Source organism: Narcine bancroftii, chromosome 1 (genome assembly GCF_036971445.1).
Source record: "Narcine bancroftii isolate sNarBan1 chromosome 1, sNarBan1.hap1, whole genome shotgun sequence".
Classification (NCBI taxonomy): domain Eukaryota; kingdom Metazoa; phylum Chordata; class Chondrichthyes; order Torpediniformes; family Narcinidae; genus Narcine; species Narcine bancroftii.
The window spans coordinates 198,723,965-198,741,353 of NC_091469.1; the positions used below are offsets into that span (position 1 = coordinate 198,723,965).

Below are 17,389 nucleotides of genomic sequence, written 5' to 3' on the forward strand. Positions count from 1 at the left end.
GTGTATGTGTGCGCACTTTGTTCATTTATGTGTCTGTGAGCACACATGGGTGGTTGAGTGCTGTATAAACCGCAATATATTTGTTGGAGAATGCTTGTGTAATTTGGAGGGTAAATGAGAATTTGCATTTTGTGCTCATTGCATTTAGGAGTCAGAGCTGGGAAATATTTTTCCACACTATAAGATTACCCATAAAGCAAAACAGTGGCCCACTCATCAGCTGCTTGTGCACCAATGGTGCTGTGTAAAATTAAATAAGTCCTGGCCCCACTGTGACCAATCAGAACCCAACCAACTTACCCAGCCACAGCCAACAGAAACTTGACTTCTCCAGGACAAATTGGAACAGGATCAAACCATGTCTCAAGTCTGAAATGTTGGTCATGTATCTTTATCTTTGCTACATAAAGTATATTGTTTGACTTGCTGCTGAGTTTTTCCAGAATTGTGTTTTTACATACAAAGTCGATCTGCTGCACTTGGTTTGTAGACGCAGGAGCGATCCCCATCTGGACTTAATCGTTGGATTCCATCTCCTGCCCACCATCTCTCATTCTATCTTCTCTAGGTTCAAGGTCATCCAAGATTCTGCTGCACTCCCATGGTGCTCATTGACCATACTCTGGCTCCCACTTAAACACCACCTTGGTTTTAACCCTTTCACCCTTGCTTTACTCACTATCTCTCACTGTAATCTCCTTCAACCCCAAAACCTTCTGAACTTCTGCTCTCTGCAGCATCTGTCTGAATTTTGTTGCTCCAAATTGTTGGCTGTGTCTTCACCTGGCATGCTCCTGAGCTCAGGAATTCCCTCCTTAAATCTTTCCATCTCTAAGATATTCCTTAAAACCTATTGGTTTGCTTATATCTCCTTATAGGGCATCAGACTTTGTGTGATAGTGTCCTGTGAGACATTTTCCTCCATTAAAGATGTTGTATAAATGTGTCTTGTTACTCAAGATTACAATTGGAAATTATTTCTCCTGGCATGGTTAACATAACAGTTAGCATGGCACTATTACAGCATCAGCGACGCAGGAGCTCACCAAAAACGGTGATAAGAAGGTCTTGTGAGAACTGCCCTTGGTAGCCGCCATGTTGTATTTGGTGTTATATAATTGAGAGTGTTGTATAATTTAATAATATGACAAAGTATCACATGGTCGCACTCACTCATTATCATAACTTATAATTATCAACAAATAAATAGACGGCCATCATGTTTTAAAATTAATTACCTACTTATCAGAAATAAAGCAAATAATTTTTTTGGACCTTTAGCCACCTAAATTGGAACCAAGTAAACAAGTATGAAAAAAGAATGTCTAATGAACTATTGCTGTCCCACCTTTGGTTTCCCCGACTCCCCCCACCCCGAGCTTCCCTGAGCCCCCGCTCTCCCGGCTCATGCGACCCTGGCTTAACCTACCCAAGCCCCCCGGCTCTCCTGGCCCATGCGGCCCTGGCTTAACTTGCCCCACAGCACCCTCACCCCTCGCTCTCCCGGCCCTGGCTCTTCTCACATTCTCTCTCTCACACTTTACTGTTCCTGCTCCTCACTTTTTTGTTGTTTTCCTCTTTATTTTCTTCCTTTTCTTTTTCCCAGTGCCGAGCACGTGCTTCTGTCAGAGGAGCTGGAAATGACGCCAAACTCCCCGGAGAACGAAACTCGGTGTATCTGATGTCATACGCACATGACTCGCACGTGCGCTTTCCCATAACACTCACCACCCCCACCTCATCACCTGCTTCCCTGAAATCCCTGCCATGTTTTATACACGACCGCTGCAGCCGCTCTTCAATCCCCACTGCAGTGGTTTAAATCCCTCGCTGTTTTACAGAGGTGCAGGAGCGATGCTCCCATGCACTCCCGCAGCACTGCATCCCAGTTCGCCCCATGATCTGTGTGGGTTTTCCCCAGATGCTCCAGTTTCCTTCCACCCTCTAAAACATTTGAGGTTGTAGGTTAATTTGGGTGTAATTGGGTGGCATCAACTTATTGTGCTGTACTGTAAATAAAGTTTAAATGTAAAATTACTGGACAATGTAATATACAAATAAAATGAATTACTACAGATTCTGAAAACCTGTGATGAATTAGGTGACCTCATGCTCTGTTGGAACTGCTAAGTCAAGGATACTCCATCAGCTGAAGCCTAGGATCAAGTCAGTCTGTTTCCACTACAACCCCTATTGCCCTCAAGGAGCTGACTGTTGCCTCTCCTCTCTCCTTCCAGTCAGACATCTACTTTACGTCAGCTGCCGCATCGATGAATGCAGCTTCCTGTGGCAGCTCTAGGGAGGCAAGCTCACAGAGTTCTCCCCAAACACCCACGGGTCAGGAGATGCCCGCCATTCCCGCGTCTCAAGGTGAAGGTAAGCATGTCTCTCTCCTGGAAGTCTGAGCGCTCAATAGAGAACACATTATTAAATTGTACTTCTCTGTCTCATGATGGACTCCCTCAGAGATAGCAGCCAGGGGAGGGTGGACATCGAGCTGGAAAATGAGCTAGAGGCCAGGTGTGATGAAGGAATGAATGTTCGGGACAGCATGACTCTCAGATTCGTTGTGAGGCAGCCTTGCTGCTGGACAGAGAAGCTGCTGGGATGAATGACTCGAAACTTGAGGGGGTTGTGGATGGACAATATAGTGGAGTTGGAATTAATCCCCTTGGTAAAGTCCAAGTGTTGATGGTGAGAGATTGGGGCAGATGTTGGTGCCCAAAATGGTCCATGAGGTAGTGTGGTGTTTACTGCACAGCTTAACTGATGGAGAACCATAAACCCTGTGTCTGACAGATTAGTAGTCCAGTCTTTGTGTATTTCTGTGGCCCCTCTGTGGTCGTTTCTTATCAACTTGAGAAGGTCTTTTACCAACAGACATCAGGCTCCTGATTTAGAGTCAGGACATTGAAGAGATAATCCACTTACTTAACTGAGTGCCTAGGATTGTCAGAACACTCCTAAGAGATTTGGGCTCATGGAACCTGGCCTTAGTTTTGTGTCCAGGCTTGATGAATGTCTGCTTGGTCCAACAGTTGATGGAGAATGTCTGCTATTAGATTCATTCTCCTCTGCCTCCTACTAAGTTCCACTGTCTTGCATGTTCCCTCCATCCTTGCACATTCTCTATTTTAAAATATTTAACCAATTTGCCTTTGTAAGAATATTCTTTTCTCAAGGATAACATTTTCTCAGAGTTTTATAACACAGACTCAAGCCCTTCACCCCAAATTGTCTATGCCAGCCAAGCTGTTTAAGCAAGCTAGTCCCATTTGCCTGCATCTCATAGAATACTATAGCACAGCACAGGCCCTTCAGTCCTCAATGTTGTGCCGACCCATATATACCTAAAAAACAGTACTAAACCCTCCCTACGCCATAACCCTCCTCTTTTCCTTCAACCATATGGCTGCCTAAGAGTCTTTTAAATGCACCCCTAATGTTTCAGCCTCCACCACCATCTCTGGCAAGGCATTCCAGACACCCACAACTCTCTGCACAAAATCCCTTACCCCTGAGGTCTCCCCTAACTTCCTTCCCTTCACTTTGTACATATGCCATTGGTGTTTGCTGATCCTGCCCTTGGAAAATAGTGCTGGCTGAACACCTTATCTATACCTCTCATAATCTTGTAGACCACTATTAAGTCTTTTCTATTCTCCCAGTAGAAAAGTCCCAGCTCTGCTAATCTTGCCTCATAAGATTTGTTTACCAAGCAACATCCTGGTAAATCTCTTCCGTACCCTCTCAATGGCTTACACATCCTTCCTATAATGAGGTGACCAGAACTGAATACAATATTCTAAGTCTGGTCTCAGCAGAGAGTTGTAGAGTTGCAACATAACCTCTCTATTCCTGAACTCAATCCTCCTATTAATGAAGCCCAGCAACCCATAGGCCTTCTTAACTATCCTATCAACCTATGTGGCATCCTTGAGGAATCTATGGATATTAACCCCAAGGTCCCTCTGCTCATCCACACTCTTAAGTAACCGACCATTAACTCTGTACTCAGACTTTTGGTTTCTCCTTCCAAAATGCATCATCTCACACTTATCTGGATTGAACTCCATCTGCTACTTTTCTGCCCATCTCTGCATCCTGCCTATATTCCGGTGGTTCTCAATTAAAACAGAAAAAGGTTGAAAACCACTGGTGTATCCTCTTGTAATCTTTGACAACCTTCAGCTCCATCCACAACTCCTCCAAACTTCCTGTCATCCACAAACATACTCACCCATCCTTCTGTTTCTTCATCCAGGTCGTTTATAAAAATCACAGAACAGACCCTTGCGGTACTCGACTAGTGACTGACCTCTAGGCAGAATACTTTTCTTCCACTACTACTCTTTGCTTTCTTCCTGCAAGCTCATTTTTTATCCACACAGCCAAGGTTCCACTGATCCTGTGTCTCATGACTTTCTGGATGAGTCTCTCATGGGGGACCTTGTCAAATGCCTTGCTAAAATCCACATACAATACATCTACCGCCCTACCCTCATCAATTTCTTTTGTTACCTCTTAGGCTCGTGAGGCACAACCTTCCCTTCACAAAGCCATGCTGACTATCCTTGAGTAGACTGGACTTCTCCAAATGCTTATAGATCCTATCATTAAGAATTCTCTCCAATAGTTTGCACACCACTGTTGTAAGACTCCCTGGTCTATAATTCCTAAAATTCTCCCTATTACCTTTTTTAAACAAGGGGACCACATATGCCATTCTCCAATCCTTCGGCACCTCCTCTGTGGCTCAAGAGAACTCAAAGATCATAGCTCCTGCCCTAGCTATCTCTTCTCTCACTTCACACAGCAGCCTGGGGTATATCGCATCCGGCACCGGGGAACTTATCAATCTTAATATTTTTAAGAAGATCCAACACCTCTTCCTTAATCTTCACATTATCCACAGGCCTGTTCTATTCTGACCTCACTTTGATCAAGGTCCTTTTCTCTTGTAAAGATTGAAGCAAAGTATTCATTTAGGATCTCCCCAACCTCCTCCATCTCCAGACACATTGCCTCCTTTATCTTTTAGGGGCCCCACCTTTATTCTCTTCATCATTCTGTTCTTTACATACGCATAGAGCACCTTGGGGTTCTCCTTAATTCTACATGCCAAAGCGTTCTCATGCCCCCTTCGAGCTCTACTAAGTCCTTTCTGAAGGTCCTTCCTGGCTACCATATTCTTCTCATGAGCCCTTCCCGTTTCCTTCTTCCTATATCTAATATATGCTTCCTTCTTCCTCTTGACCAGTTGCCTCACCTGTTTCGTCAGCCACGGTTCCCTTTTCCTTGTCCCAGTGGGACAAACATATCCTGAACCCAACACAAGTAGTCCCTAAACTTCTTCCACATTAGTTCTGTGTTTTCACTCTTGAACATTTTTTTTCCAATTTATTCTCGCTAGTTCCTGCCTCAACCCTTTGTAATTAGCCCTTCCCCAATTAAGCACTTTCCCATTTGGTCTGTTTTTATAATTTTCCATAGCTATGCTAAAGCTCAGAGAGTTGAGGTCACTTTCACCAAATGCTCCCCCACCAAGATATCTGCCACTTGGCCATCTCCCTCTAAACATACCTATCGAAGTTTCAATTTAAATCTCTCTTAAATATCATATAATAGCACCTCCCTCCACAGCATCCAATGGAAGCTCATTCCAAATACCAGCCATCCTATGTGAAATAGGTACCCCTCAGGTCCCCTTTAAACCTATTTTCTCTCACCTTAAAACTATGAGCTCTAGTTTTAAACCCCTCTATCCTGGGGCAAAGATTGAGGCCCAAACACTACCCAAAATTAAATTGGTGGAAAACATACTGTATCCAGTCATTAATGAATGCCACAAAACATTATTTTTACTACCTTGAAAAATGTTTTAAAAATATATAGGAGAATTTGCATAGCCAATTCATAGTATGTCAGGTGATCTGTAACCTAGAGGCCATTGTATTAGATTTGCTAATACTTTGGAATGGATGATATTGGATTGGAAGCCTCCTATGCACCGTCATGCCTTTTATGTTGCCATTTTATGTTATTGTTATGCTACGTGAATACAGCATGTTGTCTTCTTTTTTTTTGGCTTGGCTTCGTGGACGAAGATTTATGGAGGGGGTAAAAAGTCCACGTCAGCTGCAGGCTCGTTTGTGGCTGACAAGTCCGATGCGGGACAGGCAGACACGATTGCAGCGGTTGCAAGGGAAAATTGGTTGGTTGGGGTTGGGTTTTGGGTTTTTCCTCCTTTGCCTTTTGTTCGTGAGGTGGGCTCTGCGGTCTTCTTCAAAGGAGGTTGCTGCCCGCCAAACTGTGAGGCGCCAAGATGCACGGTTTGAGGCGTTATCAGCCCACTGGCGGTGGTCAATGTGGCAGGCACCAAGAGATTTCTTTAGGCAGTCCTTGTACCTTTTCTTTGGTGCACCTCTGTCACGGTGGCCAGTGGAGAGCTCGCCATATAACAGGATCTTGGGAAGGCGATGGTCCTCCATTCTGGAGACGTGACCCATCCAGCGCAGCTGGATCTTCAGCAGCGTGGACTCGATGCTGTCGACCTCTGCCATCTCGAGTACTTCGACGTTAGGGGTGTAAGCGCTCCAATGGATGTTGAGGATGGAGCGGAGACAACGCTGGTGGAAGCGTTCTAGGAGCCGTAGGTGGTGCCGGTAGATGACCCATGATTCGGAGCCGAACAGGAGTGTGGGTATGACAACGGCTCTGTATACACTTATCTTTGTGAGGTTTTTCAGTTGGTTGTTTTTCCAGACTCTTTTGTGTAGTCTTCCAAAGGCGCTATTTGCCTTGGCGAGTCTGTTGTCTATCTCATTGTCGATCCTTGCATCTGATGAAATGGTGCAGCCGAGACATGTTGTAACTTTAAGGAAACTGCCCAATTCTGACATGCATCGCATCTCAGGTGTGGTAATGAAGAAGAGCTGCATTATTTACAGTGAATCTATGCAATTAATCACAAAGGAAAGGGTTGAAAACTGTCTGAACAATGCACACCATCCCACCCCAACATTTCTGGTCTAAGATTAATAGTGTAATCTCCTACAGTCATTCTCAATGGGGCCACAGCACAATTTCAAGTGGGGGGGGTGGGGGTGTGCGCGGACTGAAATCATTAAAAAAAATTATGTAGTCACTCGGAGAGAAGTACAAAAGAAACCAGTGATCATTGGGGGATCAGGGATGGAGAAGGTGAGCAAATTTAAATTCTTGTAAGTCACTAAATCAGAGGATCTTTTCTGGACCTAATGACGAAAGCACATCAGCACCTCTACTACCAGTACCGGAGCACCACAGGGCTGTATTCTTAGCCCCTGCTCTTCTCATTTTACACCTATAACTGTGTGCTTTGGTACAATGACACAATATTCAAATTCGCTGATGATACCACAGTAGTGGGTTTTATAAAAAGAGGTAACGAAGCAGTGTACAGGAGGATGATTGAAAACTTAGCTGAATGGGGCACCAACAACCACCTTGTACTCAATGTCACCAAAATTAAGGAGCTGATTGTTGACTTTGAGAAAGCCAGAGGTATACAATCCAGTGATCATTGGGGGATCATGGATGGAGAAGGTGAGCAAATTTAAATTCTTGTAAATCACTAAATCAGAGGATCTTTCCTGGACCTAATGAAGAAAGCACATCAGCACCTTTACTTCCTCAGGAATTTGTATAGGTTTGGTATGACATTGGACATTCTCCAAATGCTTATAGATCCTTCACGGCTGCTTCACAGGGAAGGAGGCCCATAAAATTTGCGCAAAGTTTTAGGGGGCCAAAAAGGTTGAGAATGGCATAAATGGTCCAAGCGCTGAGTGTATCTGCTGAAGCATCACCTAATTCCAGTATTGCTGGACCTCTTTCCCCAACTGTGTCCCATTCTCAACCTTCTATCTTCAGGTGATTCTGAGGGAATCCAAAATTGTTTACCCCTGTGGCTGGTCCAAATTTCTGGCTGCTACCAGTCCCTCTCAAGAACCATAGTCCTAGGGACATGGAGTCTCTCTGAGTGAGAGGCTCCATCTCTGTTACAACAGTTGCAAAGACAAAGAAAGTTGGAATCACCTAGAAGAATGATTCAAGGATGGACACAGAGCTGTGGGGGAATCATCTGGTGCTCACAGAGGAACAATAAGGGAAGGAAGGGAAAGAGGAGCATGAGATTTCAGGTTGCACACTGAGGCAGCTCTGCATTTTATAGATTAAGCTCCATCCGCCCAGCTTTGATGAATAATACAACACAATCCCAAGTGGTCTTAGAGCTGAAAGAGAACCTTTAGATTAGATTCAGATTTATTGTCAGAGAACATACATGACACTCTGAAATTCATTTTCATGTAGGCCAGGCAGAATTTCCAGTGCGAGGAAAAAAACGGACTCAAAGTACACGTGTAAATAAATAAAGAAATGTAAATAAACTGACTGTGCAATACAGAGGAAAAAAATCAATAAAGTGTGAAAGTAAGAGTCCTTAAATGAGTCCCTGATTGAGTTTGTTGTTGAGGAGTCTGAGGTGGAGGGGGAGCAACTGTTCTTGAACCTGGTCATGTGAGTCTTATGACACCTGCACCTCTTTCCTGATAATAGGGGCAAGAACAGAGCATGTGCTGGGTGGTATAAAACTTGATGGTTACTGCTGCTCTCTGACGGCAGTGTTCCCTGTAGATGTTCTTGATGATGGGAAGGGTTTTACCTATGATGCCCTGGGGTGTGTCCACTACCTTTTGCAGGGCTTTACACTCGAGGGTATTGGTGTCCCCATACCAGACCGTGATGCAGCCAGTCAACGCACTGTAGAAATATGCCAGGGTTTCCAATGTCATACCAAACCTACACAAATTCCTGAGGAAGTAGAGGTGCTGATGTGCTTTCTTCGTTAGGTCCAGGAAAGATCCTCTGATTTAGTGACTTACAAGAATTTAAATTTGCTCACCTTCTCCATCCCTGATCCCCCAATGATCACTGGATTGTATACCTCTAGCTTTCTCAAAGTCAACAATCAGCTCCTTAATTTTGGTGACATTGAGTGCAAGGTGGTTGTTGGTTCACCATTCAGCTAAGTTTTAAATCACCTTCCTGTATGCTGCCTCGTTACCTCTTTTTATAAAACCCACTACTGTGGTATCATCTGCGAATTTGTATATTATGTCATTGTACCAAAGCACACAGTCATAGGTGTAAAGTGAGTAGAGCAGGGTCTAAGAATACAGCCCTGTGGTGCACCATTACTGATAGAGATTGTGGAGGAGATCCTCTTAACAGTCCTCACTGGTTGTGGTCTGGAGGTGAGCAAATCCAGGATCCAGTCACACAGTAGTGTGTTGGGTCCCAGGTCTTGGAGTTTGCTGATCAATTTTGAGGGGATGATGGTGTTAAATGTCAAACTGCAGTCAATAAAGAGCATCCTTGCTGTCCAAGTTCGAGGGCTATGTGTAGAGCCAGTAAGATGGCATCTGCTGTAGACCTGTTTCTACAATAGGTGAATTGGAACAGATTCATGTTCCCACTCAAAAGGAGCTGATCTGCTTCAACACCAGCCCTTCAAAACACTTCATCACTGTTGATGTAAGTGCTACTGGTTGATAGTCATTAACATAGATTATCACAATCTTCTGGGGCACCAGTGTGTAAGTCGCCTGTTTGAAACAATTGGGTTCCAAGCCGTGCCAGAGTGGGATTTTGAAGATATCCATGAATATATTGAAAAGTTGGTCAGCACAGATTTTTAATACTTTGGCTGGCTACTCCATCTGGACCAGATGCTTTCCTTTGATTCACTCTCCTGAAGGCAGCCCACACATCATCCTGGGTTATGAAGAGGAGAGGATCATCAGGGGACGTGGGAATGTGCAGTGGTGGTTCTTTCTTGTTCTTATGGTCAAATCAGGCCTAGAAGGTTTATTGAGTTTATCTGGGGGAGAAACTTTGTTGTGTCCTACTGCACTGGATTTGGGTTTCTAGCAGGGTATGTCATTTAGACCCTGCACAACTATCAGGTATCCTTTGTTATTTCCATTTTCATCTGAAAACTCCAACTCACGCAGGAGATGTCTATTAGCAAGACATACCTTCTCCTTCTGCATTGATCTGAATCTCCTGACTTAAATGCCTGTGGTCTGGCTCTCAGTAGGTTCCAGATTTCATTGTTCATTCAGGGCTTCTGGTTGTGGAAAACCCTGAACGATCTGGTGGTGACACACTCATCCACAACTGCTTTGATGTCTTTGACAGCCCTGGTGTAATCATTCAGATCCTCGGCTGAGTCCTTGAACACCACCCAATCCATTGACTCAAGGAAGTCTTATAACTGTTCTTCAGCCTTACTCCGACCAACTTTTAGCTGTTCTGATTTCTGAAGCCTCACTTTATAGGCTGTCTATGAAGGCAGAAGGAGCACAGCCAGGAGATCCGACTTACCAAAATACTCTCTCGGGAAAGAATGGAAAGCCTTTCCTATCTTGGTGTAGGAGTGATCGAGTGTGCTGGGACCTCCAGCACAGGTTACATGCTGGTGGTAGTTGAGCAGGATTTTATTGGTGCAGGCCTAGTTAAAGTTGCTGACTAAGATTTGTGGTGCATCAGGCTGGGCCGTCTACCGTTTACTGACCACATCATGCAGCTCCACAAGTGCCTGTTTATAATCGGCATCAGGAGGGATATAAATTCCGGTGAGAATCACTGATCAGAATTTTCGAGGTAGATAGAAGGGTCTGCATTTAATTGAGATTTGTTCCAAGGCTGTAGATCAGGAGATTGACATAACCCCAATGTCCATGCACCACCCAGTATTAATGAAAAAGCACACACCGCCCCCTCTCCCTTTACCAGAATCTAAGTTCCGATCCAGTCTACGAATGGTGATCATGTCTGGATGGATAGTGGTGTCCGGTGTGTTCGCTGTTAGCCAGGTCTTGGTGCAGCACACAACTGAGGTTTGTCTTACCTGTCTCTGATAAAGCAGTTTAATTCCTGTAATTTAAAATTAGGCTGCATATTTTTTGCCAATTGGATTAGTGTACTTTAAGTTTTAATCATGAATAATAAAAGTTTTGAACTGAACAATGTTCCAAGATTCAACGAATAGCTTTGCCTGTTATCCATTAAGTCAGACCATAGATAAATTCGGCAGCAGGTAGATCAACAATAAAATGGAAGGGCAGGGTGCAGGGTATAGTGTTGCAGAAACTGAGCGTAGAGAAGAATACAGTAAAGACACAGTGCATTGGCAGTTTTTTAAATCAATGAGAAGTCCATTTAAGAGCCTGATAGCAGCAAGAAAGAAGCTTTCCTTGAATATGAAGGTTTGTGATCTGATTTTTACTCCAATGGATATGGTCCATTATCTGATCCAATTGAGCACATTCTGAGGCAGATGAGGATTTGACCATGATTCATTTTGGGATTATGTTGAGTACGTCCCATGGTCCTCAGGATCAATGGGTCTCACCAGCTTGTGCTGCACTACTGCTGGCAATACTATTGTGTTCTATTTAAGGGGAAATTCAGTGGAAACACATTTACAAGATTCCTCTCAGCAACCTTGTTGGAAGGAGCATTGAGCGGCCACTGAAGTCACCTCTGGTTGCCAAGGTCATCACCACACCCACGTCAAATGCCATTACGTCGATGCCAGTAACCCATTCGCTCTCACTGTCCCGCATGGAGATCAAGGAGATTGCATGTAGAACACGCAAAGAGTTGCTGGGTAAGGATGATTCATTTTAACTTTGTTTTGAAGAGCACACTGGAGTTGACCTTCTTGATAGCAAAGACCAATTAAGTAACATTTTGACATTGTATTGGTCCACATGATCTTTAGACTTGTCAAAGTAGTTAAAATGAAAGGGTGTTTGTTTATTCCCTATTTTAAAATTTAAATTTAGACAGACAGAACGGTAACAGGCCATTCCAGCCCATGAGTCCGTGCAGCCCAATTTACACCCAATTAACCTACACCCCTCCCAGTACATTTTTGAATGGTGGGAGGAAACCGGAGCCCCCGGGAAAACCCACACAGACACAGGGAGAACATACAAACTCCTTACAGGCAGCACGGGATTTGAATCTTGGTCCAGATTGCTGGCGTTGTGAATGCGTTGTACTAACCACTACGCCAACTGCCCATTTCATGACCCCATTGGAACTTTTTGTTGGCAGTGCCTCATACATACAGCATTCATTGGTGCAGTTACCCTTTGAATTCCTGCTCTGTTTCACTAAGAAGGTGTTCTGTTCCTTACATTTTCATCTTCGTGTGCTAATATTGAGCTGCAGGTCAATTTTATTGTCACGTGTATCAAAACTGTAGTGCCAGAGGTCATGGATAAACATTGTACACTCTGTCATTGCAGGTCTGACCACAGACTCAGCCACAACCAAACCTGACGGTGCTCCAAAACAGAAAAAATGGTCCCGGAAAGGAATCGAGGAACAGCAGAGGAGAGGTGCTGTGAGATCAACGAGCAGTGACAGGTGAACAAGTACCAGCTGCAGCCTTTAACATGGCAGGGAATTAGGGTACCGTGGAGATTTCCACTTCTAAGCCCACCTGAGCCATCCTGATCAAGTACATACCGAACCTGAGCACTTACAGCGTCTCCCACGTACCATCCAACCATGACTCAAAACCTGTAACACCTGTTTGAGGATGGAGCGACTACTGTTGATTGGAATGGAGGAATGTCGGTGGATATACCGAGCAAATGGCCTGGGCAAAGAACTGACCTGAACCAGAAGGTTCAATGGGAACAGAACCCAACCCTGGACTGAACGTCCCAGTTGGGCAGTGGTGGGTTCCATTGGGCTTTGTGTTGATTTCCACAGAGAATTTGGGGTGGATCACACCAGGGTGCTTTCTACACCTCTCACGTGCACAGCTCGCCAACATGACTGTGCCAATAGCTGGTGTGGGCAGTGAGCACACTTGGCTGGCGGGGGTGTGACATTTTTTGCTGTCCCGTGGACCTGCAGCCTGCTTCCAAACATCTCCAGCCATTGTGACAGTTAGGAAGAGTTGAAAATTTTTTTTTTGTAATTTTAATTTTTAATTTTTAATTTGCATCAATACAAGTATGGTATTTATCCTTATCTTAAAAAATAATTTAAAAAATGTAAAAAGAATACATAAATTCATATTTTCATCCCACACCCTCCCCAAAAAAGTAGGAATGATAGAAGAAAAAAAAGAAAATTTGGCTGATAATCATATAACCTCTTGATTAATTAAATTTCAAATTGAAATAATGATCTTGAACCTTAAATTAACTCGGGTGAGCTGGAGCGGGAGTGGTGAACTCAGTAGATGAAGTCATAGCAATAAAATCCACATAAGGTTTCCAAATCTTATCAAAATTTTCTGGTTGATTCTGTAAATTAAACATTATTTTCTCTAATGGAAAACAATTTTGTAATTCCATTTGCCATCTATTCAACCCCACATTATTGTCTAATTCCCACGTTACAGCTATTCATTTTTTAGTGCTACACTTAAAAACTTCTTTCTGATAAGTGTCTAACTTCAAATCAGAAATATCTCCTAATGAAAACATTTTGGGAGCTTTCAAAACTTTGCACCTTCATAACTCATCCCAAATAAAATACTTATGTCTTCCCAATATTTTTCTACATTTTCACATCGCCAAACTGAATGTAAAAAAGTTCCTACTTCCTTATTACATCTCAAACATTGTTCAGAGCAATTTGAATTAATTCCACGTAATTTATATAAGTGATGTAAAAAATTTAATTGTTCCATTTGGTAACTGACATTAATTAGTTATACTTTCATGACATAGTTTTGACCACACTTCTTGAATTTGTATATTTAAATCTCTTTCCCATCTCAATTTAGATTTAAATAGATCCTTTTTCTGCATAGTCTTGCAATTTTATATACATAAAATAATAAATCTTTTAATAAACATATCAGTTATTAAATATTCAAATTGACTTTGTTCAGGTAATCTAAAATTCATCCCTAACTTTCATTTTAAATATGATTTAAGCTGATAATAAGAAAAAATATTATTTGGTATCTTCTTCTTTGGCTTGGCTTCGCGGACGAAGATTTATGGAGGGGGTAAAAAGTCCACGTCAGCTGCAGGCTCGTTTGTGGCTGACAAGTCCGATGCGGGACAGGCAGACACGATTGCAGCGGTTGCAAGGGAAAATTGGTTGGTTGGGGTTGGGTGTTGGGTTTTTCCTCCTTTGCCTTTTGTCAGTGAGGTGGGCTCTGCGGTCTTCTTCAAAGGAGGTTGCTGCCCGCCAAACTGTGAGGCGCCAAGATGCACGGTTTGAGGCGTTATCAGCCCACTGGCGGTGGTCAATGTGGCAGGCACCAAGAGATTTCTTTAGGCAGTCCTTGTACCTTTTCTTTGGTGCACCTCTGTCACGGTGGCCAGTGGAGAGCTCGCCATATAACAGGATCTTGGGAAGGCGATGGTCCTCCATTCTGGAGACGTGACCCATCCAGCGCAGCTGGATCTTCAGCAGCGTGGACTCGATGCTGTCGACCTCTGCCATCTCGAGTACTTCGACGTTAGGGGTGTAAGCGCTCCAATGGATGTTGAGGATGGAGCGGAGACAACGCTGGTGGAAGCGTTCTAGGAGCCGTAGGTGGTGCCGGTAGAGGACCCATGATTCGGAGCCGAACAGGAGTGTGGGTATGACAACGGCTCTGTATACGCTTATCTTTGTGAGGTTTTTCAGTTGGTTGTTTTTCCAGACTCTTTTGTGTAGTCTTCCAAAGGCGCTATTTGCCTTGGCGAGTCTGTTGTCTATCTCATTGTCGATCCTTGCATCTGATGAAATGGTGCAGCCGAGATAGGTAAACTGGTTGACCGTTTTGAGTTTTGTGTGCCCGATGGAGATGTGGGGGGCCTGGTAGTCATGGTGGGGAGCTGGCTGATGGAGGACCTCAGTTTTCTTCAGGCTGACTTCCAGGCCAAACATTTTGGCAGTTTCCGCAAAGCAGGACGTCAAGCGCTGAAGAGCTGGCTCTGTATGGGCAACTAAAGCGGCATCATCTGCAAAGAGTAGTTCACGGACAAGTTTCTCTTGTGTCTTGGTGTGAGCTTGCAGGCGCTTCAGATTGAAGAGACTGCCATCCGTGCGGTACTGGATGTAAACAGCGTCTTCATTGTTGGGGTCTTTCATGGCTTGGTTCAGCATCATGCTGAAGAAGATTGAAAAGAGGGTTGGTGCGAGAACACAGCCTTGCTTCACGCCATTGTTAATGGAGAAGGGTTCAGAGAGCTCATTGCTGTATCTGACCCGACCTTGTTGGTTTTCGTGCAGTTGGATAATCATGTTGAGGAACTTTGGGGGACATCCGATGCGCTCTAGTATTTGCCAAAGCCCTTTCCTGCTCACGGTGTCGAAGGCTTTGGTGAGGTCAACAAAGGTGATGTAGAGTTTGGTATATTCTTAACTTTCAATTGGTCAAAAGTCAACAAAACAGAACCCAAAAAACAATCCTTTATCCTTTTTATTCAAATGTCAAAATAAACATTATTAAACATAAAAGGAATCAAAAGAAGAGTTGAAAATCTTGAGACATTTTAATAATGAGATAATAGAAAGTAATAAATCAATTTGAAGCTATATCCAACTGATGAATTTTAATGTAAACATTAATGTTAATTAAAGTGAAATAAAACCAACTCATTTTCCTTTAAGTCTGGCCAGTCAATTCATATGGGGTCCAGGTTCAGTTTTTGTGCCCTGTGTTGCTAACTCAACTCCTTTTTTACTCCCGTGCAAGAGCACAGAAGTGACACAGCTAATAGAGCCGCTGCCTCACAGTTCGAGCGACTTGGGTTTGATCCTGACATCTGGGACTGCCTATGTCGAGTTTGCACATTCATCCTGGCACTGTTAGGGTTTCTCCCTGTGCTCCAGTTTCCTCACGGACAATGACCTCTCATCCATTGAAGACACGAGACACTGCCTCAAGAAGGCATCAACATTACAAAAGACCTCACATGGTCACAACCTCCACTTACTGCTATCTCCGGAAGATACAGAAGTTCAGCATCTCCAGGTTCCAGGGCAGATTATTTCCAACAGCTATCAGGTTCTTGAACTTCTCCCAGAATACTCTAACCCTAATTACCAACTACTCTGGGACGACCACAGATCTTTTCCTTGCACTAACTGTAACTGTGAATATTTATCTATCTGAAGCTGGGATAAGGAACTCTTCTGCTTTTGTTTTTCTCTTGCAGGATTCTGACAGAGGTCATGGATACTGAATCGGAAACCCAGCACCATTTATCCACCAGCTCTGACCCAGATACGACAGCAACCAAGGTGGAGAGCCCGCTACCCAGCAGTTTATTTCATCTGAACACTTCTTTCGATGATGAGGTTTTGGACCTGAAATGATAACCTGCAGACTTTTGTTCCCTCTATTTTTTAAGGAAAGATCCCTTCTTCCTGTCCCAACCCACACTGATGAATCCGTAAGAATTGCACCCTCACCAAAATGTATAATGCATGTCCTCTCAAATCCATCATCGCTGTTGACTTCCAAAAGACCGGCGACCTCTGTTCTCCTAATTTAACGTGAATTCCACACAGTTAATTACAGCCTCCACTAAAGGTTTTGGAATATTTTTGCAGGCGATTGAGGTTATTATTTATTACCGCGTATTTATCTCGTTGAATGGGCTGAGATTTGTACATTTTGTTTAGTTGGCCTGATGTTTGGTTCTGACCTTTGACCCTTGACCTCTTAGCAGTGTTTTTTTTGTACTCAATGAATATGTACTGTCAACACTGTTCCTGGACTTCTGTGATGGGAAAAAAACACACCAACTGTCTTAAAATATTGTATTGCCATTGGTTCTATGCCAAGTTACAACTGTAAATGTATTGTGTTTCAAATGTTGCCTCAAAAAACTGAATTCATACCTACAAAATATCTATTTTCAGTGCTGCTGAGCACTGTTGTGAAAGTAGATTATAAATCTGTTAATTAATATGAAATGAATATTAAATGATTTAAAAAGTCTTTTTCTTTACAAATTAAAATAAAGTTCAGTTAATCTGATAAGTGAATATTTTTGTTAAAGTGAATGGAAATTGGAATTGACAAACATTTTCTGTCTCCTCTTCGTGTATTTCTTCCTGAGGTGAGCCTCAGGGGATGTCTTTGTGAAAATGATGCTTAAATAAATCTGTATTTATTATTTGGGATCAAGTTGAACAATGTTATTTTCATGTGGGCCCTCTTTTAACAGTAAATGACAGCGTTCAAGTTGACCAGTATCTTTTTCTGAGAAGATGTGCATTTGTTACACACAGGTACATAGAACTTTGAACAGTACAGGCCTTTCAGCCCTCGATGTTGTGCCAAACTATGTAAACCTACGCC

The 17,389-nt window shown here is 43.3% G+C and overlaps 1 protein-coding gene across 3 annotated transcripts in view; it reads left to right on the plus strand.

Annotated features, from left to right (window-relative positions):
* Nucleotides 1-16,920, plus strand: part of garnl3 (GTPase activating Rap/RanGAP domain like 3) — a 393,291-nt gene extending 376,371 nt beyond the window's left edge. For all 3 annotated transcript variants that reach the window (XM_069906232.1, XM_069906154.1, XM_069906300.1), the window contains 4 exons: nucleotides 2,238-2,376; nucleotides 11,510-11,719; nucleotides 12,366-12,486; nucleotides 16,239-16,920. In XM_069906232.1, coding sequence (XP_069762333.1) covers nucleotides 2,238-2,376; nucleotides 11,510-11,719; nucleotides 12,366-12,486; nucleotides 16,239-16,398 — 630 coding nt within the window. In that variant the 3' untranslated portion in view covers nucleotides 16,399-16,920. The remainder of the gene's footprint in view (nucleotides 1-2,237; nucleotides 2,377-11,509; nucleotides 11,720-12,365; nucleotides 12,487-16,238) is intronic.
* The last annotated feature ends 469 nt before the right edge of the window (nucleotides 16,921-17,389 follow it).